The 27532-nt window shown below is 31.9% G+C and overlaps 1 protein-coding gene across 3 annotated transcripts; it reads right to left on the reverse strand.

Annotated features, from left to right (window-relative positions):
- Window positions 1-659: 659 nt before the first annotated feature.
- On the reverse strand, window positions 660-27045 carry LOC100176201 (multiple epidermal growth factor-like domains protein 8). Of its 3 annotated transcripts, XM_026833572.1 has the most exons (43): window positions 26671-27040; window positions 26028-26123; window positions 25398-25493; window positions 24231-24525; window positions 23172-24175; window positions 22178-22269; window positions 21596-21744; window positions 20944-21097; window positions 20738-20870; window positions 20144-20227; window positions 19719-19906; window positions 19043-19171; window positions 17958-18159; window positions 17593-17674; window positions 17300-17426; window positions 16703-16841; window positions 16145-16263; window positions 15275-15506; window positions 13455-13638; window positions 13292-13397; window positions 13080-13231; window positions 12512-12657; window positions 12268-12455; window positions 11729-11853; window positions 11127-11394; window positions 10375-10491; window positions 9842-9948; window positions 9102-9199; window positions 8685-8803; window positions 8011-8474; window positions 7746-7953; window positions 7554-7686; window positions 7274-7376; window positions 6592-6765; window positions 5969-6196; window positions 5424-5635; window positions 4956-5024; window positions 4835-4895; window positions 3723-3953; window positions 2729-2886; window positions 1929-2075; window positions 1596-1775; window positions 660-1511 (listed from the first exon to the last, which is right to left on the reverse strand). In XM_026833572.1, the coding sequence occupies exons 1-43, from the start codon at window positions 26688-26690 to the stop codon at window positions 965-967; spliced, it is 7866 nt and encodes a 2621-aa protein (XP_026689373.1). In that variant the 5' UTR covers window positions 26691-27040; the 3' UTR covers window positions 660-964. The 3 variants fall into 3 exon arrangements, with proteins under 3 accessions (XP_026689373.1, XP_026689375.1, XP_026689374.1); XM_026833574.1 differs by lacking the exon at window positions 1596-1775 and having other exon boundaries at window positions 26671-27045; XM_026833573.1 differs by lacking the exon at window positions 26028-26123.
- Between the last annotated feature and the right edge of the window lie 487 nt (window positions 27046-27532).

The raw sequence follows: 27532 nt of genomic DNA on the forward strand, positions 1-27532 counted from the left end.
AGCCTACAATTTCGAGTTGATTTACCTGTTTAATAAATACTGTGTAAGAAAATATTTTTAAAATCAAAACATTTTGAGCGGAAAATGGCAATAACGTTGCCTTTCACGTAACAACAAGTTGTTCTATTCGGGTTTCTATAACCTAAGGCCATATATACTGACATTGGCTTCGACTAGAGATGAAGAAACATACGTTAGTATATATTTAACCTATTTTCCTAATAGTTTTTTGATATTTGCATAACCTATATTTCATTTTATTCTTTCTATCTTTAACAGTGCCCCCAAGTACTTTAAATTGTACGTTCTAAGCAACATGGGATAAAGTCAAGGAACCCTTCACCTTGACAAAACCGAGCTGCAGGCATCACAATGATTAATATTTGAAATCAATAATGAACGAACTCAAACAATCAATTCTAACCCGAGATTACACTTGCTGCCCATTTTCGTTTTTGTTCTTTATTTTAGTATTATTCCAGGTTTCTTTAAACCATGATGTGTAGGCCATTATCTAAATCTTACATAAGTGTGCCTTGGAAAGTCTTTATTGTAAACTTTGGTGGCATTTTTTTAGGGGGGTTGTTTATCCATCATGCTCTGTCAACCTTCTTTAAGGCTGACTCCCCCCATTGTACGGGTTGTGTCCTGACGCACACTTTTCTTCCAATCAGAACTTTAATGTTTAATTTGCTTAACCGAATATCATGCATGCGGCAGGGCTCAACAAAACACAACAGTTGAACTGCATATCACAACATTCTCCAAGTGCATATTATTTTCTTAACCCAACGGCAACACGAATAATTCCTAATAACATGCATGTGTATGTTAAAAAATACTTTGTTAAAAAATAATGCGATAGAACTGGCAGTGTTGTAACATAAACATGTGCTTATTGCTGCATCAATTAGAAAGCTTTACAGAAATATTCATCTCACCAAAACTAGAAGAAAAAAAATTTCTAAATTCTTTTTGTTTCAACATAACCATACTTTTTTAAAACATTGGACTCTTCATAGCAAGCTAATGATAAACATTTCTTGTTCATTAGTGCTGATCCAATGCCTATGGTAGAAGCAGATGGTAGTTGTATAAACACTGTAGCTACACCTGCTTGTCCATCGCTTGTTGGTTCAAAAGATAAAGGACCATGAACTCTGCTTTGTATTCTTTTAAAAAAATGCTTGTTTCTAAAACTTGATTGACTTCTTAAGCTTCTGCCTGATAATCTTGGTGAGGATGGTTTGTAAATGACAGGTGTTGATACGCAATGAGGAAGTTCAATACTTTCATTTACACTTGTCTTTGATTCGAGACCTGACACAAAATTTAGAATTTCTTTCTTTTCTTCAGTAGAATTAACATTAGAAGCAACATGCAGAAATTCATCATTGCCATCAACACCACTGGAAAGATTTTGCAGTAATGGAACATTGTGTTCCAAATATTCTTCTGTTATATGTTTTTCAACATTGTTTTTATCTGATTTACTGTAAGTGCAGTGCAATCTGAAATGAAAATATAGCAGAAATGTGACCAATTGCTAGAAGTGTGATAAAGCAAGTATAAAAGGTTTTAACTTATGCTCCTACCTTAATCTAGTTTGTTGTTTTGTAGATTTGGTTACATTTGATCTCTGATCTGACGTATCCATCAAATTTAAAATACCATGACAAGCACATTGTTTTCTCATTACAGAGGTAAACCCATCGGGAGTTTTATTTTCCAATGAGCATTTAAGTATAGGAGGAAGCAAAACTTTTGAAACGTTTCTACATACAAAATAAGGACATCACTTTCTTTCTTTAAGGAATTATATTTTGGTATCAATATTAGTTCAATTTATAAACAATATCTTATGGATATATTTTATTCAAATGAAGTATTCCTTACAAGTAAAGTTAAACTTATAATTCTTTCATTACCTTTGATGCGTAGACATCTTTTTACTTGGCTCATCTTTTGATAAATAAGATAGTTTGGATTTTAAAATCTTTTTTGCGTCGGACTTGGTATAGACTTCTGTGGTTGATGAATGGCTTATATACAAATATATACAAGCAAAAGGGCGACTGAAACAAATTGTTATATACATTAGTTTGGAGTTAAAACAGATTAATGAAAGCATCTTAATTATCCTTTCAGTGGCAGGTCAACAACAGTTGTTATAACGCTGTTTTTCTGTTTGAAACATACACCCCTGTCCTATGTACCCTTGTGAGTCAATACTTTTTTTGGATTTTTTTTAAATGTATAGCTGACAATTTAAACAACCCCAAATGACTAATTGTTGTGAAATTTTATGTTGACATCCTCGTAGAACACAGCACGGATCTCAAACTGTGTGATATTCTTTTATTCTCTTAGCAGGGCCGGAAAAAGTCAGTTCATTTACCACGACCCGTGGTCCACGGGTGTTCTGTTTCATACACCTCGTGCCATCTTACAAGTTATAAAAAATATAAGTTGTGGGTGAATGTTATTTTAGACTTTCTGTTTTATGTATGGCTGACAACTTAGTCTTAGGCAACCCACAAGTGACCACTGGGTTGGAGAAATTGCTGTTAAGTGTCTTGTCTAAGGACACATACGCACAAAATGCTAGCAACGATGAGCCTTGAACCCATTACCTCTAGGTTAAAAATACAATACCACAACATTCAAGCATGTTGAAAACTCATCATATACATTGCCACAATAACTAAAAAATCAACTAAATATTTACCTTGCCATGTGTTGAAGTTGAATGTGATGAGCTAACAAGTTCCGCTGTGCTGCAACAGCTTGTCTTATCTTCCAAGCTACAACACATATAGACAGAAAAAGGAAGAAACAAGAGAAAAATACAGAAAAAAAAACAAATAAGTCCACTCTAGTTTGGTCCTGTAAGAAATAAAAAAAATCCATTATAAAACTTAATTGGAATTGAATTTAATATTATAGGATGACTCGTGACATCACAACAAATAACATGCTCACTGTGTTAACATTGTGACAGTTTGTTCTTGGAAACAAAAAAAGTTAAACATTCATTTTAAAAAACAAGTTTAGGAATGCACGAAAAAGTTCATAGTCCTTTCAGCTATGTTTGATCAAAAAAATAAAATTAAGTGTAATAGTCTATACATCTTTAATGAAATCATGAATGTTTTAAGTAGTTTAGAAACCAAAAGCGCTCTAATGCATTACTGATTTTTTTCCTCCAATGGTTCTCAGTGGTTTATAAAACATGGATGATCGCAGTATATAGTATACAAAGTAGCAGTTTTTAACAACCATTTTTTTGATACTTTCGAGTGATGCAGAGACCATAAAGTTTAGACATTCTACCAACTACAATATGTATACTGTATTTATAAAATAAAAGTTTCATATTTCCCAAAAAATATTTTTTTATGTATATTTATATTTATCATAAAAAGGCATTTATATAATTTTGAACCACAACAGCTTTGGATATGTTGTTGCACTATTAAATACCTAATAATGAGAGAAAGCGGGTGTTATATGAAATTCTACAAAGGCATTATTATGGCAAATATTAATATTTATAAAAGTATAATTCTAAAATACCTTTTTTTTAATTCATTAATGGAGTTTCTGTTTTGTAAATGGCAGTTTTTTTTGTGGCATAACCAGAAAGCATTGAAAAGGATCGTTAAAAAACGCTGCTCTGTATATTACGTGAATATGCTTCTTATATTTATTAGAAATGAAACCTGTCGAAACAATAGTCTTCCACTTGATGTTTTTTCCAACACACTTTTATTACTTGCTTCATATCGTAATTCACGTGATAGGATCACCACATAAAAAATTCCTGTTTCAAAGTTATATTGGGAGTGTGGGAAAGATACAACCAACATGTTTTGTAGATTCTGTACATGAAGCACTTTGTTTGGTGCTATTGTGGTGTAACTGTTGAAGCCCGAAGTGTTCAAATACATCACCTAAACATACCAAGCAGATTTAAACTTGAAAAATATAAAATAGGGACAGCATACAGGAAAACATTTTATATATATATAGTTCTTGTGTCACAGTAAGCACATATTGGATACTTCTATACAAGCGATGGTTGGTATTGCACAGACATATGTTGGCAACAAGTATTACACATACGGTGTATCTTGTAAGATTTGTTTTACTGTTTTCTTTTAATCAAAACATTTTTTATAACTGATTAGCCTAACTATTTCAGGTACATTTATTCTACTGCCAAAAATCATTTTACATCATTATTTGTGGACAGTAGAAAATCCTATCTAGGTATATTGCTGATTAGCCTAATTATGCAAACAACAGACCTAAGTTTAGGTAAGGATCATATGATCACATAAATATTCACAGTGTTACAATCTATATATTAATGATTGAACCAATAATTTTCAATTAGTGGAAGTTCTGTGCCGATTCTTTCAGTTATTATTTTTTTTATTAAAGGGAAATTCTGTGCAGTTCTGTGCAGAAGTTTTTGGTGGTAGCTTTTGAAAAATAAGTAATACACCAAGGCAAAAAATATTTTTACTTTAAATCCTACAATGTACTTAAAAGAGCATACCAAAAAAATTGTATACAGGTAGAGAGGCTTAAATGGTACAACCAAAGTTTCAAAAAAACAAAACAACTTTCAAATATCCTGGTCTACATATCTGGCCTGCTTGGAAAACATCACACTTTTTATTTAACCTTGTTTTGATATTGGCCGAAAAATGACATTAGTTACACGGAGTTGCTAAAATGGATCACTAGATAAAAAGGTTTAAAAACCACTTTTACAGGTTATTGTTATGTAAACATTAATTATTTAAAATTGAAAAACAATACGTACATGATTGTCATGCAAGGAACCATCAGAATTGGAATTATTTAAAACACTTCGTTCAATTCGTCTACAAAATTACAACAAATCAAGTTATGTTGGTTTAGAAGCTGCTTTATATTAATACTACCTGTCTTGTAATGAATTATTATGTGATGCTGATATTTCAACCTTTTGTTCAAATGTGGAGTCTTCAACACTAAACAAAAGGTAGCGGATGATTAATGTATATTAGAACAATTGGATATCTAAGAAAAGCAGAAACATCGACAAGAAATCATAAATTCGTGAAGTTTTGACAAAAATGTAAAAGTAGGCTGTGAACGAGACTGTTTAAATGTATCCTAATGTGAATAAATACTTTACTTTTCCTTGTGGTGGAGGACCGGAGTTATAGTTATAACATGATTTTATATAAGCTTAGATTTTATACTCCTCATGCTAAAAGGTTGGAAGATTAAATTTTTCTACATTACTGCAAAATTAAGGTGTCTTGGCCAAGACAGGTTTGCACCAACAATTGTAACAGCGGCAATTAAACATATAAATCGAAACGTATTATTCTAAAGTTAGTTACCAAGAAGTTGCAAGAACTTACATGCGAAATACTGAATCTGAATCAGAAATAAAAATATCAACAGTTCCAGAAGATACTTCAACAATCAACCTCATATCAACATTCAAAAATTTGGGATGAAGCGCAAATAAAATTGTTGAACCAGCTTTCATCTCCAACTTCTTGTTATAATCATGTGTGGCGCAACCAGGTAGAAGCGTTGGGTCAAAACACCATTCATCATTTATACTGACCTGGATTAGCAATCAGATTACGTGTTACCAAGTTAGCATGGGTGTTTTAGGTGGGTGATTATGTTTATGGCAGCATAAAGCCTTACATCTGGTATCTTCTAGTTGAAACCAGGTAATAGATTATGAGAGAATTCAAAGATTAATTTAGTTCCAGTGAAAGAAAGTACACATTACAATTACATCTTACATACATATAAAAATTACAAATATTTATTTCAATACATATGTTTAAACAATAATTAACTTTGATGTTGTTCGAACAAAAACAATTTTTTTTTGTATCAAGCTTTTTTGGGGGTAAGTAAAGAAAATTTAAGTTCAATAAATATTTACCAGCCTGTAGCAATGTCCACCATTGATTGGATTTCCTTTAAATCCACCCTGGCATGCATCACATTGCTGTTGCCAACATTTATCATCAATATTTAAAAACCTCGATGGTTCATTACACAGCGGGTTGGACGTGGTGGTGTGGTTTCTACAATTACACCAACTACCAGTAATCTTATCACAATTATCACCATGTCCATTGCAATAACACATGTGACAAGCTCCATTTAGCTGCAAAGTACATATTTTTATTTATAGTTACCATGTTTATCCGTTCAAGTTGGAACAACTCAAAAACACAGGTGTCATTACGCAAACCATTATGTGGTGGATTTATACATTGCATATTTGCTTGTGAATTAAAAGTAATTAAACTCTTTTGTGTAGGATTGTCAATTTGGACAATCATTAAGCGAAATGGGTTGTAGCAAACATTGTTAAGAGTCTTGCTCAAAAGCTAACCACAATGGCACCACTAATGAGCTGTAACTTCCAAATCCAATATGTAAATTCACTGCTACCATTAGAGACTATGTGTGTCCTTAACTTAACACTAACTGCTTATTGCTCACTAATATGTTGTCTAAATTGGCATCCATATAAAATTAATAAACAACAAAATCCACCATAAAATATCCATCAATGCATTCATTGCAATAATCTCCCGAACTATTTCCATCACAATCCACACAAACAGCATCATCAACATGAGACGGTCCATATAAATTGATTGTTTGACTGCGATAAAAGGTTAAGGTAGATTTTCTGACACAAACATTTGATCGTTGGTTGCATACAACCTGTAACAATGACAAGCATTTTTCTAAGATGATAAATTTAAACAAGCATGTGGGAATAACAGGAAACAAAGTGAGTAAAACACACTATAAAACTACTCAGAAAGGTAGAAAAAAGTATTATAAATACACAATCAATACAAATAAAGAGCAGGTGTAATGTATTTTAACGGATTAGGTTTTATTAACACTGTAGTAAATTCTAGAGAATCTCGAAGCTAGCTTTAAAGAGTTTTGATGCAAAATCATACTAATATTAAAACTACTAGTCTACCCCAAATACACTTTATAATACTTTGTTTCATGAGTACAATAATGTGTTGCAAAAACTTGTTGTCATCCTTAAAGAACCAACATATGCAATCATGACTGTATAAAATACACAATTAGCTTTTTCACATGGTCAAAAAACAGAGTCTTGCCGAATTTTGGGAAACTTTTTGTTGAGTAATAATTTAAAAACGCAGCTAAATAAGCATGAGGTAAAATATGCATAAATAGAAACACTTACATGACAAGGAACACAAGTTTGATTGTTGATTGGATTCCCAACATATCCGTGTTTACATCGGTCACAACTTTCACCCACTGTGTTATGAAGGCAATCCGTGCAACTTAACACACAAGGTTGAATTTAAGTTCAAACAATGGAAATTATAAAAAGCAAGATTATTGACTTTTATCAGAATCAAAATAAACTGAAATTACACATATTGAACACACTTTGTTTGGAATTTTAATGTTTCTTGAATTTATAAAGTTATATTAAAACATGGTCCAGAAATACATACTTGTAAGTATCAGGTGTCAACTCAATACAATCACTATGGTGATTACACGGACATAGCAGGTCACATGATTCACCAGTATACCCGAAGTTACATTGACAAACATCTGGCCTTATACAATCACCCTTCACACAACCTGTTGAAAACATATTTTAACTTTTGCTGAGAAGCAATTTTTTAAACTAACAAACAAACCTGATTGACAGTGCGGTTTACACAACAATGTTATATTGTCTCTGGTGTAGCCGGGTGCACAAACACACTCAAATGCATCATGGGTATCTTGGCAATCCTCATTGTCTTGATTTTGACAACTTGCATGTCCATTCAAACATTCATTCTCTTGTGGACATGAAATGAACCACCATTGTGATGAATCAACTGCTTGCAAATCAATAGGAGCCTAAACGTAAGAAAAAATTGAAATGAATAGTTAGTTTGCTAGATAGAATTATGTTACCAGGTAAGTGCCGGCGGTACATTCACCGTGACCAGATCCATCGTCATTACCCACCCAACCACAGCCTTCATTCAACAAACAATGATTGCAATATGTGAAGTAACTGCATGGTGTTGGACATTGAGAACCAAGTTGAACCACATGGCCACACAGACCAGCGCTACATTGAAGAATACTCTCAACAACTGACATACATTTGTTTACTTGAGTACTCCACAAGCAAACAGAAATATCATCATAATTAGACAAACAAGTATTGCAGGAAGTAAAAATAGAACATTGCTGGAAACACATTGTATAGTTATGTATTGCTAGAGGAGCAGTCTTTTTCACTTGTGTTGTATTGTTTGTATTTTCTTCACAATATCCATTCTTGTTATGAGATGTTACATTACCGGGCACCCAGTGACAATGTGCAGAGTTATAACAATCCTCACAATCCATATCACTACATACAGAACATGCTGTAAATATAAATCAATTAGTCTAATAACAACTACCAATACTTGGCTACATTGTGTACAATATATCATTGTTGGTGATTGGTTACATGGCATTTGTAATAGTTTGTTGAAAATTTAACATACTATTTATTATCAAAGGTAAAAATTGTAATATAACTTATTTCTACATTCATTTGCTTTTATTTCTACATTCTATGCTCCCTTGTTTACCAAATGAATGAATATTTTCCATGGTTTCATTGTTTGAACACTGGTTCACAACACATTGGTCATTTATCCACATACAGCTGCGTTGATAAGAAAAATGCAAGTTGCATTCTCGACATGATCTGTAACATATGGAGCTTTTTAATATTTGCATATAACTAATATAACTATCTAAGCATGATAGAGCAACTCAAGAATTCCAAACCTGACCACAGGTGTTCAACTGCATATTGAAGTACTTGCAAATAATTAGGTATGTACATTTTTTATCTGTATTCATGCCCGTTTCCCCAAGCTATTAGTAACCACTGAGTTAAAAAATCAAGACTGTCATTACTTTGCCCAAGAACACACATCAATAATAGAGAAGCAACAAGCTTTGAATATTGATTTTTTTATTATGTTCCAATATAAACTTACTTCAAATCATTACATAATACCGTTGGTTCATTTCTTCCTTCGAGAACCTCTTCGTTAAGCTGCTGAGCATCAGTCAAACTGCAGCTTGCATTAAACATCTACACAATCATGTTTTTAATAAAAAAAAATTTTAATACTTTTCGTCAATATATTTTATGGTCAACTAACAAATGATGTGTCTATGTCCACCATAATAAAGATGGAATATAACTTCAAGATTTTTATTCAAGCATTATATTGTTGTTGCATTATATTGTTAAATTCCTGAATCTACTACCATTGGGAAACAGTTGGATTTATTAAATGGGCAAACAAGCGTATAATAAAATTTTAAATGTGGTTGAAGATGCTTAAAGGTGACCTAAAGATACCCCAAAGTTTTCCAAAACTAAACAGCTTCTGAAAAAAGTGCAATCAACAAAGCTACATCAACGTTCAGTTTTATTTCTATGGTGAAATACCAGATCTAACGTTGAACGCAGAATTTTTGCACACATTCTTAAAGTTAATGAATGTCAATTTTTTTCATCCTAAAATGTTTCTTTGTCTACATGATACCTTCTATTCTATTTTAAAATAATCTGGCATTCAGGTTGAAAATAAATTACTCCAGCGGTTCAAATTCACCAGATTTTTTTAGAGGCTGTTACGTGTTTAAAAACCTTGGTGGTACCTTTAGATCACATTTCTAAAAGAGTATTCTAAAAGTACAGCATCCCATTAGTGCATCTACAACCTACGTGTAAATGATTGTAGAAGAGTCCATCATAATTTCCACTATAAACATAAATATATAAACCTTCTGTTGTTGTATTAATTGTGACTGCTGAAGACCCCATACCAATACCTAAAATAAATAATATGACACTTTATTCAACGTATAAGAAAAATATAAATAATACTGATAAATTGATATGGGTTATTTAATGCCGCCACTATTGTTGGGTTAGGTTTATGTAAAAAACACCTAATGGAGAATGCTGCAACCCAGTAATCGCTGAGTGTTGCCATAATAAAGAGAAAAAATGTTAAATGTTGTATAGCATCGCTGATACTATATCAGCCAGCTACCAAATGTAGTGTGAAAAGGGCATGTGTTCTAAAGGAACATAACAAATAAATTTAAAAAAATGTAAATAGGTAGAGATGCTTCGATGATACCAGAAGTTTCAAAAAACAAAACAGCTTCCAAAAAATACATGTGAAATCAAAAAAGTCTACAGTGGAATGCGTGGAATTATTTATTAAGAAAAAAATCCCAAATTTGAAAAACCTTGTGCTCTTGCTGGCGAAGTGAGATTTGTCCACGAATGAGATCCAAAGGAATATTTCCAAATATCATTCTTCACATAAACTCCTCCAGCAAATATAACGAACCCCCGATCAGAAACTACAGAGAAATTAGATCAGAATGACTACTATTTATAAGGCTTTTGAAATCACATCGCACAATTTTATACATTAGAATATTTAACAACTTTGGGTGAGAAATTTTGAACCACGTATTTACAAATATGTTCATAAATTTGCTTATAGTTGGTAAAACCTTTTGAAGTTGGTTTTGTTTGTAAAAGGAAAGAATTATCTACCAAAATAATGCTGAAAAAAGGCTTCATAATAGAATATTTAAAATGTTTTATTACTTGCTTTGAAAGCACTGCTGCATTTTTTTAAAAATATGTTTCATATGATACCAAAAACCTAGAGAACATGTGATAGTCCAACAAAAAATACTTCGGTTTCTGACGCGATATACACCTTATGTTTCCAGGAACATGTTTTTTAATCCTTTAATGAATGCTTAAGTACATTACATAGTACCTGACTGTGCAGGTAAAATCGCCCAAATCAGCAAACTAAATCTGCAACGTAGATCTATGATGAGGATTGCAGATTTATAAAAAAAAGGGCTAACAGTAAATATATATGTGGTTCGGAACAAAAGTTTTTGGACTTTCAAATAAAGTTAAACTGAGCTTTTTTAATCTATTTTAACAACTTGTTTGTAGTTAGTTTTTAACTCACCCGTGTTAAATTGAGCAGCAGAATGAAACATCATGGCTGGTGGGTGATGCACATCTGACCTCGTATCAATGTGTTTCCATCTTTCACAAGTTATGTCATACAAATATAAGTTATTTGAAATTGCATTTTTCCCAGCTTTCCATCCACCAAAAATATAGATAACATTGTTTGTTACATCACAAATCGATGTATGACCAAACACAGCAAAATTTAATCCTCTTGATGAGAGTTGCTTCCATGAAGATGTATAAAGGTTGAATTTCCAAATCTGTATACGTTTTCACAATTTTACAAAAAACACAGAACTGTAATAATTTGACACATAAATTATTGTAACATTGGTAAAATCATATAAATGTCTGGGAAATCATAAATTACTTTCTTGTTATGTAGCAGTGGACCATAGGATAAATTTGACAAATCCTGGTAAAAATAATGTTTGAAATTGTCCAAATTGTGTTAAATAAAGTTGTATTTTTATAATAGAATCTAACTACTAAATAAACAAAAATAACCATAAAATAAAACTAAAAGATTCAAAATAACATGAAAACTGTCCCCCACACAATGCATGCGCAGTTAAAAAATATTTTAAATTTTACCTCCTTATTGATTTTACCATTGACTGATAATCCACCAATTAAAATAAAATCTCCATTTTGACATTGTGTGAAAGTATGTGCAGCAACCATGGGTGGTGTAGAATTACTTTCAATCAATCTCCATTCTGTTTTAACAATATAATGTGGAATATTTCTTGAAAAATCATTTCAATAAAAATATTGAAAATCTAAATGATGTCACCAAGCACTGCAGTTGGCACTTGTATCCTTTGCAAGACACTTAAACACCCATATTTATAATTACGTATATTACGCTTCTATGTTTATTGTACAACTTAATTCTGTGATTAAATTACTATTCTATTTCCCTTGATTTTTATTTATTTGAAACTTAGATGGTTAAGAACAATAAAATATTACCTGTGTCATACTGATACGCTGACCAACAGGCAAGGATTGTATAAGAGATAAATATTATTAAATATCTAAAAAACAATATGTTCGGCCAAACAATATGATGGAAATAATATTTTAAAGCAGGAAAATATGAATGTTTGTTTATGTAAAATTTCACTTACTGTTGTTAGTGAAGTTGTGCGACCAGTAAAATTCCCATAACTCATTCGAGAGTATTTGGTTGAAAGTTATACCACCAAACACTAACATACGATTTAATGTTGGTACAGAAACACTTGCATGGAAATATCGACCAGTTGGTGCCACTGTAGACATGATTGGAGTCCATAGCATATTTGTTGTGTTATATCTTTGAAAGGAACATTAATTAGAAATAATAACAAAATGCGGATACAACATATTTACATGTATACAGAAGAATCTAATACTCCGAATCTAAAACCACCAAACAACATTAAAGAATCTTTGTATGAAACCAATGTATGTCCAAACGCAGGATTTGGATTATTTAGCAGATTGATTCGGTGTATTCCCTCCGTTCCATCCATGATCTGCATCCCAACATACCACAAACAATAAATGTTAGAAGTATTTCACTAACACAGTTCCTCAACCTTTCGTGGCATATATAAGATATACTGAACACTGAGTTCGCTGTACCATCAAAAACTAAAATAGTGGTAACATGGAGTATTTTGTACATAAATTTGCTTCTATTGGAGGATTGTTGTGAGTGTGACCACCATTAGCTGATTCAAGGGGCATAACAACAAAAATTAAAATTTGTATATAATATAGTTAGAGATGCTCAAAGTCATATGTGATCTAGTCTATATATACAAACTTGGTTTTTCGTTGGTTTGCCCGTTCAAGGAGTTGCAAAGACTGATTGAGCTTTTATTTTGGGGGCAAATCCCTATGAGTTATTATGTATTTCATTTAAGAACAAAAAAACAAAATGTATACATTAAACCTTTAGTTCCCTGCTTTCAGATGAAGCATGACATGAATTGATCATGGAAAAAGTGGATAATATTTGTGAATCATTATCACGGGATACTATGTTGTATACTACACTGAACCCAGATGACAATGCAACTGCATCGAACACAACGGTGAGAGTGTCTACAAAAAGTTTCAAAATTTTAATATGAGGTAAATAAACTTGAAACAATTTCAACATACCTGATAAAGAAAATACAAAGTTTGACTCGAATGAGTTACATACAACAGCAAGTAAAGATGCATTGGTATGGCTGGGTATTCCATCATATATATACATTCGTTCAATCTGTAATTATTAACTCCTTAAAAACAGTTCAATCTACACAGTCAGAATATAACCCACCTCACACTTTATTTTCAAATTGTTGAAAACAAGTTTTACAATATCTGTTGTAGAATGAGCTTGTATTATGAACCAGCAATACTTTTTTTCATTAGAATTGAATAATGTACCGAATGCACCAGATCCATGAATATCTCGAACAAAGTGACGACCTTGACATTTCTTGTAACATACACCATGGTTTCTATAACAATTAAACAAAAAATTCAAATTAAATTTGGAAAAATGGCTATATAGTAGGGTGGGGGAAGATGGGACACTTTGTCAGACGAGACTCTTTTTTAATTTTCTTTTTACAAACCCCCATTTAATGATGATCAGGAAAATAAGGTTACAGAATTATTCGACAGTATTATCACGACCTTATAAAACGCCCGTCAAAGCTGATTACTGTTTTTAAATATTAAAAAAAATATGTAAAATAGAAACAGTATACTTTGAACAGGTAAAAAATGCGAAATAGTAAGGTGCTATTTTTTAATGCTCGCTAAATCATAGTAAAGCCAATGATTTTTTTAGTTTGCGTGTGCGAACGATTAAACTGGTTTCATAGCTTCATAAAACAAACTTGAATATTTCGTACAGTTTGATTTTGTCTCATAAAACTCATTTTAGTTTTGTAAAAAAAAACACTGAGATATAAGCATGAAGAAAATAGGCAGGGGTCAATATGACTTTAATTTGAAATAAAAACAACAAACAAATATCAGTTTAACAGTATATATATGAAGTTTACATGGCAAAGAAGCTAGCACAGCCTGTTAAACTCGGTAGGTTAACTACAAGTTGTAGAATACTACTAATGTAAATATATTTCAATTTAGAGTCCCATCTTCCCCCAGATTGCAGTTTTGTATGTTTTCATTGCCAAACTTTGAAAGATTTGCTTTTAATTTAGTAATTCTCAGGGGGTTTTTAACTATAAGATACTGATATAATAAAAAGATAATATTTTGAAAATATATTCGAAATTTGGTCATTTGCACTTGGTATTAATTTTATAAGAAGGGGCTTGTGGCAAAAACAGAATAGTAATACCCAATTTGTAGCAAAAATAAAAACTTTATCAATAGTTATAGTCAATTTTCTGTTAATACAAGTTCATATACATTTGTAGGATACAATATTTATCCATTGATGTTCGAACATTACCCATTGTCATTCAAACAATACCAATTGTTATGCAATAATATAATGTATAGGTAACATGTTAAAACTATAGCAGTAGGGCAAGAAAAAATAAGTTTCGACTTAATTTTCAAAGCGTACAGTATTATTTCGTGTTATTTACGTATATTCCTATTTATAAATACACTTAATAATCAAAATAAACAATGATTTCAAACTGTCCCATTTTATCCTGTGTGTTTTCGAATTAAAATTTCACTTGTTGTGCGGATAGTTAAATAACTCCTTGTGTGTTTTATTATATTTTATTAAATTGGTGTCAATTAATAAAGGAATGATAGTACTAATTCGTGGTATTAACCAAAAACCGTCATCTATTTTGATTTTGGAAATATTTGGTAATATGTGCTTAAGTGTCCTACCTTCCCCCATTGTACTATATATTTAATTTCAGCCACAATTTTATTGAGTGACAAATTACTGATTGTGGTAACCCAAAAAAGTGGGCCAAGTCAGCTGGAAAAAGCTGCTATTTTTTACGATAAGAAAACTTTGCAGCTTCAGCTTGAAGACAATCTGTTAATTTTAACATTTTTAGTAATTTCATAAAGTAATGATAGCATTTTTGCTTGATGTAAAAGTTTCTAATAATTTTTATTAACACATCATGGTAGATCCATACAATAACTTACGTTGAGTTTCCATAGTAACCAGCTGCACACATCTCACAATGATCCCCCGCTGTATTACCAGTACAGAAACATGCCCCAGATTGTGAATTACAAATATTATATTGAAGATCCCCATGTCCATTGCAATCACATAAGTTGCAACCAGCATGTGAAGTTGCATCTCCATAACTACCAACAATACATTGTTCACAATGAACACCTTGTGTGTTATGTTGACATGCATCACAAATAGCTGGAATGCAATTATTAAAGTGCAAGTTGTAAGAATGAATGTAGCTTGTTTATCCTTGCCGGCTTGGCAACGACATTTGCTATAACTAGGAATGTGCCAAGATCCAAACTATTCGAGTTCATTGTATCTACTAAATCTTCAATGACGTTTTGATTCGGCCCATTCCTTGTTATAATATAATATATGTTTTTTTCATGAAACCCGTTCAGGTTTACAAGTTTACAAATGTGTAAGTTAGTGTGACAGCTGACAATTTCAGCAACTGATTAGTGACCACTGGGCTAAACCAATTGTGTTGTGCCCAAGGACACATATGCCTACAATACTAGAGCGCTAGCCATTCTATAACAGCACCGTAAAACATATCATTCAAGAAACAAACCTGCAAGGTATACTACTTTTTTAAATAAACAGAAAAAATATCTTAACTAATTTTTAACAACTAAATAAACTAGTTCTGGTCTGCTGTTAATAAGTTACAACATAATATTTATCAATTTATTTTTTAAGTTATTGTAACAAAGATTGTATTAATTAGAAACAATCAATGAGATTTACCTCTGAAACATCAGTGGTTAAAATAAGCTAAGATTAAACATAACAAATTAAAACAATGCTGTTAAATTAGGAACTCTCACCAATATCTGTGTTGCATGTGCTGTGGAAGTTACACAAACATTGTTCATCACATCCAGTAAGATTATTTCCCATGCTTAACCATCCCAAATCACACACACATGCATAATCTGGTTCATTGCTAATATTGAAAAAACAAATACAAGAAATTAAATGAGGGAATAAATAAAGTTTAAAGATTACAAAGTGTCTTATTATAAACCACATATACTCAATACATGCTTAAGAATCTGGACCACGCCCATAGAAGTTGGTATCAGGTAATAATACATACTACAATTAATACTATCTTTGTTATTTTTTTGAAAAACTCATTTTGGCCCAAATACTGAACAGTAGAAAGATTTTCAGCTATTTGTGCGAAATATTAAGATGATAAAAACAATACTTGAAGCAGAGAAGCATAAATTTATGACAGAAAGTTTTTCACAAGATACTTTGCACTTATATGGGTTGACTTTACCACTGCAGTTGCCAATATTAAGATTCAACTAATTTATTGAATCCTAACATAGATGTTTACTTGTTACATTAAAATCATCAACTCTAATGTTACTTACCTACATACACCATGTACACATTCAATATCACATGTTCTCACACATGAATTCCCATCTCCTGTGTATCCACGGTTACATTGACATGTGTAAGAATGCATATTGTTTAAACATAAAGCGTTGATATCACATGAATGGATACCTGGGTCAAATTAATTGTGACTTGAACAGTTATGCCTTGTTCTATATTAAATATGTTACTTATTATAAGTTAAATATGGTCCTTAACACAGTTTAAATGGCTTGTCATAAGCTATTTAAAGTTCAAATCACCAACTAGATTAATGATTACCATCACACACATAACCAACAACGAACAACCCTAGTGATTTAGTCTTAATTAAAAGTATATGCCTATTCAGTTCTAAAATCAAGAATACCAAGTATTTTAAATTGATATGCGTATTTTTGGGGAGCAAAATTGAGCGTGACGAAACAAAGACTTGAGAAGCTCTGCAAAGATTTAGAAAAATCAAGAAATGTAATAAACCAGGTCGAACACAAGCCAAACAGAAAAAACATATTCATTCACACAGAACAAAGCTATTTATTTGGAGAGGTAGAATTAACAAATGATAAGTTATTAATAGCCATACTCACGCATTTCACATTCATCCACATCAGGACATGTTGCATAGTCCCAGTCAAACAAGTCGTTGCTATATGGATTATTGATTGGACATTCGGAATGGGGGAGATGGAAATGTCCAAATAAACACCTTGAACCCTGGAACAATTGAGGAACAATTAATATTTATGTACAATAAAAATATGTTATTTTAACAAAAAACATAAAAAAAAGACAAATTAACAACAACAAAAAACAAACTTGAAAGAAATGCTTCTGGAAAGAAATCAGATAAAACAATATTTTAAAATGTTTTCGTATTTACAATAAGACGATTTTCTTGCGAACTGCACCATCCACATAAATAATCTTCATTACATTCTCCACATGTTGTGTGACCACTGCAACTATAATTAAAGAAAATCTATCATGTAATTAGATCTGACAATAGTAGTCCTTGTCTAATAATCAAAATATACCGGATTAGAGACTTTGTATCTTTGCAACATAGATGTACAACACTTAAAATGAAATGGAAATTGCCCCAACCCAGTGGTCACTAATGGGTTGGCGAAACTGTCAGTCACATAGTTGTATATATTGAAACTTATTAGGTGTAGTTGTAAGAAAGGGGCATCGGTGTGTCATAATGACATTCAATAAACAACTTATAGTAAAGATAAAACCTACTTTTTACACTGCATTGGATTTTCAAACCACTCTGTACAAGAAGCAAATAAGTTTAATGGTAGATGAAGTTTGAAGGAGTAACAAGTTTGTGAACTTTCACACCAAGTACATAGTTCACCACCACTTTCCCTTCCATTCAAACATTCCTGACAAGTTTTCCTTCCAAAGCATGATGTAGGACATTCTTTAATTAACTCAGTTTCTGGAAGTATACACCAAATCAGTTAGAAGTTAAAATGAAACTTTTATGCATTATTTAAGGGGTTAGGAGAGGGGGAATTTTTAACTAGCACCAACTTTTCTGTTGTTCAAAGGATGCAGTATGTTTATAATTAATAACGCAATCTACATTTGTCTGTTAAATGTTAATTAATTTATTATCCGTAAAACTTGTTGCCAGGTGTAAACCCACACTGTTACTATCTTATTCTGCAAAAAAACGGCATTATTGTTTAATAAATAATAAACAACAAAATTTATGTTTGTTCAATAAAACTTGATCGCTCAATCTGACCCTAAATCACTAGACTAAGGGGTATTGAGGGTTGGCAGCCTTTAGTCAGACTTGGCTTTTTCTGACGCGGAAAATGAAAGTAACAGATTGACAAGTCGGATTCAAATCCGCTTTAAACCATCATGTAAACCAGGCTTGTTTAACCAGGTAACTGGTAAATAAGCACACTATGGTATGACATGAATAAACAGATAACAAGCCACCATAGTAATAAATCCCACCTATTTATACTACTGAATGCTGACTAGACTACTATCTTAGCATAACAAAGCATTTATATATATATATGCAAAATTTACTGGGAGAAAAATGGTAAATAGCATCCAGAATGTGAAACTTGATTCAAAAAAGTCGTTGAATAATTGCAGTCTCAAGCATTAAAATCCAAACATGCTACATGCATCTTTTAAAAAAATCAAAACATAGCGCATCATCTTGTGTACAGTTACAGCATTCTGGGGACACAGCGCATAGCGATGATAATACACAATCATATATTAATTTAATAAAATATCAATGTTTCCTATTCTTAAGCATAGGTTTTTTTATTCAGCATAAACATGATATTTACCTATTGTATGATGACACACTCCATGGTTGGACCACAAGCACCCATGATGTTGGTTGCATTCATTACACGATGTATAGTCGGCACATGCCTCACACAAATGTGGGTCGGTAACCAAACCATGAACAAGGTCTATTTGAACAACTGATGGTTAAAAACAAAATTATGCACACCAGATAATTATATTATTAAAACCATCACCTGTTATTATTATGTTATATTTTTCACATATTTTAGGTCTGTCTTCTACTATACCCATGTATAGAGCTAAAATTTTTCTGAGCATTATTATATCTTAATGAATCCCGAATCTTAACAGTTGTGGTAATAAATAACATATAGCAGTTTAAAAAATTAAATATTCTACTATGAAGCTTTACATTACTTACTATTGCCATATTTTAACTCACTTTTTTAAACAACTTACCAGTGTACCAATTTTTACAAGAAACTTAAAGGGAGATACCAACAAAAAGTAAACAATTGTATATAGATGGATCAAATATTTCAAAAAAACAAAAAACTTTCAACATAAATTGTGTGTCAAAACTGCAAATCAAACCACTTAGGGAAAATAATTTGTCGTGCAACAAACCATTGGATTCGGCATAAGAAAAAGTATTTTAATTGTTGATTGGTATGTCCTTTTCATAACTTATTTTGTAAAAAACAGAATTACCAGAATTTGATACATCTGATCTCATAGCACAGGTGTTAGATTGAATGAACCATACACAACTATAATCAGCAAGACATGATAAACAACCTAAATAGGAATTGCAAGGATTTGAGCGAGTGTCTGTGTTGTATGGTTCAAGAAATCTTGATTGGATAATGGAAAAGTTTAAATGTGGATTGGAGTTGCTTCTGTAAGAAAAATGTTTCCTGATTATTTATTACAAAAATAATTATGGAAAGTAACAATTAAAAAAAACTGTACCCACATTTCATCTGTTATATAGACAGAGTGTAAAAGCAAATGTATTGTTTTAAATTTTTTTTAAATAATACAACAACAGCTAAATATACCACATTAGTAATTGAGTAAAAATATAATTAAACATTTAAAAAAAATGGGAAAGAAACAATAATGTTAATGTTTACCTTGCTGTCCACGCAACACTAACTTCAGGTTGAATATTGGAGTGACTTTCACCGGTATGTGTGAATATTAACTTGTAATAGTATCTGTAATAAATGGCCAAACTAAGTTTCACTGTAGTCATTTTTTGTATATGTGTCTTCAGACAAGACACTTAAAGAACATTGCTTTAACCTAATTAGTGACTTGGGTTATTCAAATGGCCATACCTAAGAAATAAATCCAGTCACCAAAAGCCTGTAACTCGCAAGCAAGCACTTTTGCTGTAGTGCCATTGGAGGACAAAAGCAACATTTAACTTGCCTACATGGCTCCCAAAAGATAAATAGCATCTTATTTAGTTTGTGCAGAATTCTTCTGTTAGCGTAATGCTACTAAACAATTAGTTATAAAACAGTTGAAATTCAAGATGTACATCCTTGCTTAAAAAACAAGGCTAAATGGCCATGTGAACGCATTCAATTAGGGCTAAAAAATGGAAAAGACTATTTAGTTAAGTTAAGCCGTGTAAAAATATCTGTAAAGATCTGCACATCTTCATTCAAGTTAGAACTCAACAAATGCCAGTCAAAGTTTTATATTTTCATAAAACTAACCTCGCAGTTGAAGAAAGTCTTCTGTGAATATTATGAGAGGTGGAGCGCACAAAATTATTATTTTGTCTTGTTTGTACAATTAAATTGCTATTTGTGTCGTTGTCATCTCTGCTTAGATAAAATTTTGCAGATCCTGTAATAATGAATGGTTGAAATATAGGAAATTTTAAAAAATGAACACTTTATTAAAACTCTGTTTATTTTACCTCTTCGGGAAGTCAGTTTAAATCTGAGGATATGGTTTGGGAACAGTTGTTTATTCAATGGATGGAGATACCCTTGCACGGCAACGGTATAATTATGTGTAGGTATGCCGTGGTGGACAACAGTTAAAGATAGAGGTCCTTGTACAAAAGCAACCTGTGTAATGTTGTGTATGAGAGATTTATGTTTCTGTTCTTATTCTGTTAATTTACTGTTATGCTCTATGCACCTAACAGGTAGTAGGTGCATGATTGATTATGTTAATGCATTTGTTTTTACTTGAATAAGGTTGCTTTATGTTGTACATAATGCAACACATTTAGTTTTTCTATCTTCACAAAAAGATGGCCCGGTCGTATACCATGACTAAATGTTCTTGCCGATTTTGCAAACGTTATCTTTTGGACTTGCTGCGTTTCCATAACCATTTTGTGTACGCAGAGACTAGAACTTTGAGGCCTATCACTATGGTTTTAGATTAGATATGAGCGAATTCAGTCCTAGCATTTCGGTCCACCTGTGACATCATAAGCTTTGGACTGTCGTTTAATGCATGTACAGTAACTCACAACCCACAAGAAATTCAAAATGATCTTTTTTAACTTCTAAATGTAAACAAAAAGTAATCACTGCAACGGAACGACTTTAACAAACCTTATAAGGAGAAGTTATATCATCACGAAAGTACTGGCTGATAAAACCCTCAGCTAATTTCATGTTTACACATTGTAGCTTGGAAGTAATTATATTAGTAGTGGGATTTCCTCGCCAAGATCGTTCCAATGTTTCATCACCAGGCAAATCTAAAGTAATAAATTAAGGTAAATGTTAGTAAACTCCATTATGTAGGTTGAAAAACATATGAAGGAGCATACCAAAAAAAAACAATTGTTTTTATATGGATAGAGAATAGAGATGTTCAAATGTGATCTAAAAGTACCATCAAAGTTTTAAAAAACAGTTTTGAAAAACGTGCCTAAAGATCTGCTAGTGTAAAAAATAAATCGACTGTACTCAAAACTTAAATTAAAAAAAGCATTTTTATCAAAGAGTTTTTTCTATCTTCCTGCAATGTTGCGTGAACGATTTTTGTTTACTTTTGCATGTTTTCTTTCGGCTTTTTTACAAATTTTCATTTTTTGTTGGTATGCTCCTTTAAGTTGGTCAAAAAGTGATGGTGTTGATTGACTAGACGAGTATTAAGCAGGTTGGGATGGTGAAAGCATATATACATACTATTGGTAGTTGTGTTTGCAGAAGAGCACTTTCTATCATGAACATTCCATATACAGCGACCTGCCACCCATTCACCTTCCAAAAAATCAAACCTAAAGAAAATATTTTTGAAAGGAACAAAAAAACTATTAAACGAAAGAGTATATATAGTAGGGTGGGGGAAGAAAGGCAAAACCGCCTTTTTATTTAAATATCTCTTCACGGGTACCGATTTGATGATAGATAAAAATAAATGTTACAGTATTATTCAACAGTGTTTTCATAGCCCAACAAGTGTTGAATGGATAAATAACTGCTTGTGTGTTTTATTATATTTCCTTTATGAGCTGTAAAATAATAAAAGTATGATTGTACTAATTCATGGCATCACTTGAAAACCTGGGCAATATGTTTTTATGGGTCCGTCATTCCCCACCCTACTTTTATTCTATCTTTCAATTATTTCAATTAGAGGCACGCAGATTATTCTATCTTTCAATTATTAGTAAATTAAATAAAATTCATGGCGATCGCTGTATACCAACATTGTGCATCCATCAGGATGACCAATATGTTTAGAATAAAAACTTTGAACCAATGTATTGGATGTATCGGGCATTACAAATTGTTTGGGAATAAGGTTATTCGGGATAAAACATGTTCGAATATTTTTAAGTTATTTGCGATAAAACATTTTAATTTAACACGCGAAAACACATGATTATGCCGCACATGAATTTGGGTATTCCCGGAAAAATTACGTCATCGGAAACTAAAAGCTGCCAGGTTTAAGGTTACGGAAGCTTTTACGAGCTGCTGTCTTTTGATCTGAATTTCGTGGGTTGCTACTATAAACAAATATTTGTCATACATGATACACAAATTGAGATATAAATTACTTTAACTTCAAAATGAACATTAGCTTTCTTTAAATATTAGGATTTGTTTAAGGTGACCTATTTTACTAAGTAATACAATTAATTCAGTTGGCCATTCTTACAATTTTTTTACACACCTGCGCACTGTTGAACATGAAAAACAAACTTTAAGATGTTGACACATCCCACCACATGTAGAAGGTGTTAATTGATGATCATTGCAAGAGTTTGATCCATTTTCTTTGTTGGTACAAAACGAATGATGACTTACTAAACCATCTTCACACCACACACATCTTACATCAGATGAGCAAATATCTCTTACTGTGTAACTTTGGCAGATTTCAAAGTATGGTATAGTGTTCATTGCATACTTAGGTACTTTGTAAGCTAACAGGCTATTTGAGACAGTTCCATCATACCCACCATGATACAACACAACATTTTGATTGAACATGGCAGAAACATGACCATACCTTCCACCATGATGAGAGTTTGAACTTTTCCAAGAAGCACACCTTAAGTGGTAGAAATAAGTATTGTCGCTATAACATGACTCGTCAGATTCATGCATATGTACACTGCCTCCATGTATAATCATGTAATCACCAGCAATATTAGCAGAGTGAAACGCCATGGGTGGTGGTGAATCATTCATTTCAAATTCATACCAGTATTTCTTCAATATATTGAAAAACAACAACCTATTTGATCTATTGGCAATAGATTTAGATGCAAGAAAACCACCAAATACAATCAAAGTATGTGTGACATTGTCGTACACCATTGAATGACCAGCCAGTCGACGTTTGGTTTCTTTAGTACCAGAAGAGTCCGACAATGTGCTCCACTTCTTTTTTCTTACATCAAACATATGTAAGTCGCTCGAAAACGTTGAATCATCCTTCTTACCAACAAGGCCACCAAATACATACAAGTATTGCACATTAGAATGTTCAACCACACAAGCTGCATGTTGGGAAAGTTTCCTAGAAACAGAAATGTTGTTGGAAGGAATAACTAAATGCCATGAGTTGGAAGTAATGTTAAACATCCACATGTCATTACTGTATGACCCATTTTCAAATTGACCTCCAAATATGAGTAGTTGATCCAAATATTCGGTTCTGATGTAGTTCATCTGATAAATGGGTAAAATAATCACAACATACAGTAAAAAAATTTAAATAACAAACCGTATGAAAGGCACGAGGTGCTGGACCAATCATATTAGTTCTTAATGAAGTCCAGAAATTTTCCCTGAAGTTATATCGATACAATCCATTCTTCATTGCATTTAAATCATAACCTCCAAATATATACAAGAACGAATGAACAAATTCTGCCGCATGAAATGATAAACTTGGAGCAGCATCTCCAAAGAAAGTAAAGTTGTTAACCGCTGTCCAACTATTATTCTGACTTGATGAAGAAGTATAGAGATTGCAACCTTTACCAATATAACCAGCATTGCAAATACAACGCTTGGATCTGGAATATACAAATAAAATATTCAACAGTAATAATGTCAGTTTCAGGTAAATATTTTTTTATGATGTAATTTAGCTAAATGCTAGTTGACGTCTGACGATATAATTTCAGGTATTTGTAATTTTTTATTGTTTATGTTCTCCATGGGTGAGGTCCTCGTCAAAGACCTGGGATTTAGACCAGATTTGGCCCATTAGACAAACAACCCGAAAGCCCATTTAAGTCCTTTGAGCAACCAGTGCCGCAACACCACATCGCAGTCAGAGGCATATTTTTCGCATAATTTTATATCCAAGTGTGCTAACGAATTAACACACTTTTTACCTTTGTGTATGATTTTTTAATATGGTTTATAATTTGGACAACCCATTAGTGACCGCTGGACCACTTATTACCACTCATGGTGAAGTGATATTTATATAAGAAACATATTTATATAAACTGAAATAGACTCGCCCACTTAAAATTTCTCTCAGATCGTTTGCAGTGAAAAGTTAAGTAATACTAATATTGTGTTGCTTAAGGCACTGCTTTATGCATTAAAGCCAACGTTCTGAAGTCGTAATGACTTGCCGACGTGGCACCTATAATTATTGTCCTTATTTTATCACGAATATGCTGAATCAATATGCTATTAGATAAACACGAATATTACCATTCAAACATTTTGAACTCAAATATAGTTAGACTGTTGAAAACAGCTTGCATTAAAATAAAAGAGACAAACTAAAGTATATTTTGGATCAAAGAAAAAGTTCCATTTTTTGAATATATATATATATTCTGCTGGACCTAATGTTGCCAGCAATTTTTGGCCAGTCACTACTATACTGCATTTTGCACGTCTATGAAATATATATATGTTAAATAACCTTTCAAAGTCACAAATGCCGTGAGGTGCATTGCAGTTGTTTGGACAGCCACGTTGGTTGCACGAAGTTCCAATCCAACCAGCATTGCAGCTACATCTATTTCATACAATATGGATATTTAAATTTAATGAAACCTAAATAAGATTTAGTATTAAAATACATTGTATATATCTGATTTTATTACTAATTTTTATAACCCTGTTGATGATGTCATCAATTTTATGAGGACGTCATCAAATAAAAAAATATAAATTGGAAGATAATTTCTTGGTGCGCCAATTTTTTTGGATGGGCAATCTCTATATATTGTTATCAAGTTCAAGTTATAACGAAATGTATAAATTCCAATTTTAGGTGCATATAAAAAATCAGTTTTTGTTTTATTCATTGGCTTTCAAACTTTTTCTTTACAGCATATTTAAAACAAATTGCTGGACTTACAATGCACCAGCCACCAGAAGTATAGAAATTTATTATTGAAATAAATTTATTATAAAACTAATAATACAACAAAAAGGAAACATTATGTAAAGTATAGGCTAGTATTTATTTCTTCTGCAATAGCCTATAGGAAAAGTTAGGAAAGTTTATAACATAGAACATTGATTACAATAGTAAGACAACAGCTACCTCATTTGAATACAACGCCCATTGTTACTGCAATTATTTAAACATGAATAAATATTGAATTTGGCACGAAATCCATTCTTGACATAGTTGCTGTCACTGTTAAAACATTTATGAAATTGGTAGTTGAAAAATCAAATATATAATATATTAATATATATATATATTTAGGTATATATCGCATTTTGTAATAGATAAACCATCTTTACCGATAAACAAACGGTTACCACTGTATAAAATAAAAACAGCGAACGCCACCTTCCACCAACGTTCATGCAATAGGGTCAACAAATCAAGCGGACGAAAAAATTATTAATTAGCCCACAACTTATGCATTATTCAGTCAATATTTTTCTGAGAAACATCACCTTTTCATCAGTTTTTCCAGAAAAGCAAAATAACTTAAACAAATTTTTACCGGCACTGTTCTTCTACCTTTTATTACTGCTATCAGTATTGTTGCTATGTGCAAGAAAATGGCTTTAAACTACATTTAATGTCATGGTATATGACACCTGTATTATAATACCTGTCTCAAGCAAAAAAATATATATATTTATATATATAACTACTTATTAGATATATTTATATATAAATACTTAGATTTATTAAAAGGCTATTAAAAATGTAACTAGAAATGGCTTACCTGAAAAAATACAACAACATACTACCAGAGTGTGCATGGAGAATATGTAAAGGGGCTCTAGTTGAATCCCCACTTATTTTTGCTATAACTTTCGAAGTATATGTGTTCCCGTCATGTACAGTTATAAAATCATAACTGCATTCAGTGTCTTGAGATAAGAATGTTAAAGCAATGTATGGGTAAAGCTGAACATCTGGACTCTCAATCAACCATTCACACCTGAAACAAGTAAAATAATGTGATGATTTACTTTTGTATTATAACATATAGAGTACCAGAGGATAATTTGGTCATATGGAGAAATATGGGTATAGTTGCATAAAAGTTAAATTTTTAATGTTAAAAGCAACAAAGTATTTTTTTACACATTTTTTAGGTTAATTTGCAATATGAATGTCAGTATTATGAATGTCAGCTTTACACAAAAACATTATACAGTAAAAGCGAGACCTAAAAACATTTTGCAACAAATTTTTGTATTGGTTACCAGTCACAGCTAAAGTATTACCAATACAAAAAGCCTAATCAACATAGTTCTATTTTATCAGTTTAGTTTACCACACATTTGCCACAAGTTAAAATAATGTTTTATGTGCAGCAAAAGTTATAAAATGGTAAACTAAACTTTTCCATTTCAAAACATAAGCAGTGATTTTGAAGGATTTAGTTGCATAATGAAATCCAGCTAAACTGTTGTAATTAGAATTGATAATATATATATATGTATATATGAATGAATGAATAAATGAATGTAACTTACTTTATCCTCGCGTGGCCGGAAAACGACAGTCGTTATCACACGGGTTTAACACCTCGTGCCAGCTTACGAGTTACCATGTATGTTACTTTGTAGGTGATTATT

This window comes from Ciona intestinalis, chromosome 3, assembly GCF_000224145.3.
Source record: "Ciona intestinalis chromosome 3, KH, whole genome shotgun sequence".
Classification (NCBI taxonomy): domain Eukaryota; kingdom Metazoa; phylum Chordata; class Ascidiacea; order Phlebobranchia; family Cionidae; genus Ciona; species Ciona intestinalis.

Coding starts and splice junctions, on each gene's coding strand:
- LOC100176201 (XM_026833572.1), bottom strand. CDS start 26,690: ATGTTGTTGTATTTTTTCAG. Junction 13,639..15,274: donor GGTTACTATGGAAACTCAAC/GTAAGTTATTGT, acceptor TAATTGTTATAG/AAACCATGGTGTATGTTACA. Junction 1,776..1,928: donor AAGATGTCTACGCATCAAAG/GTAATGAAAGAA, acceptor TTTTGTATGTAG/AAACGTTTCAAAAGTTTTGC.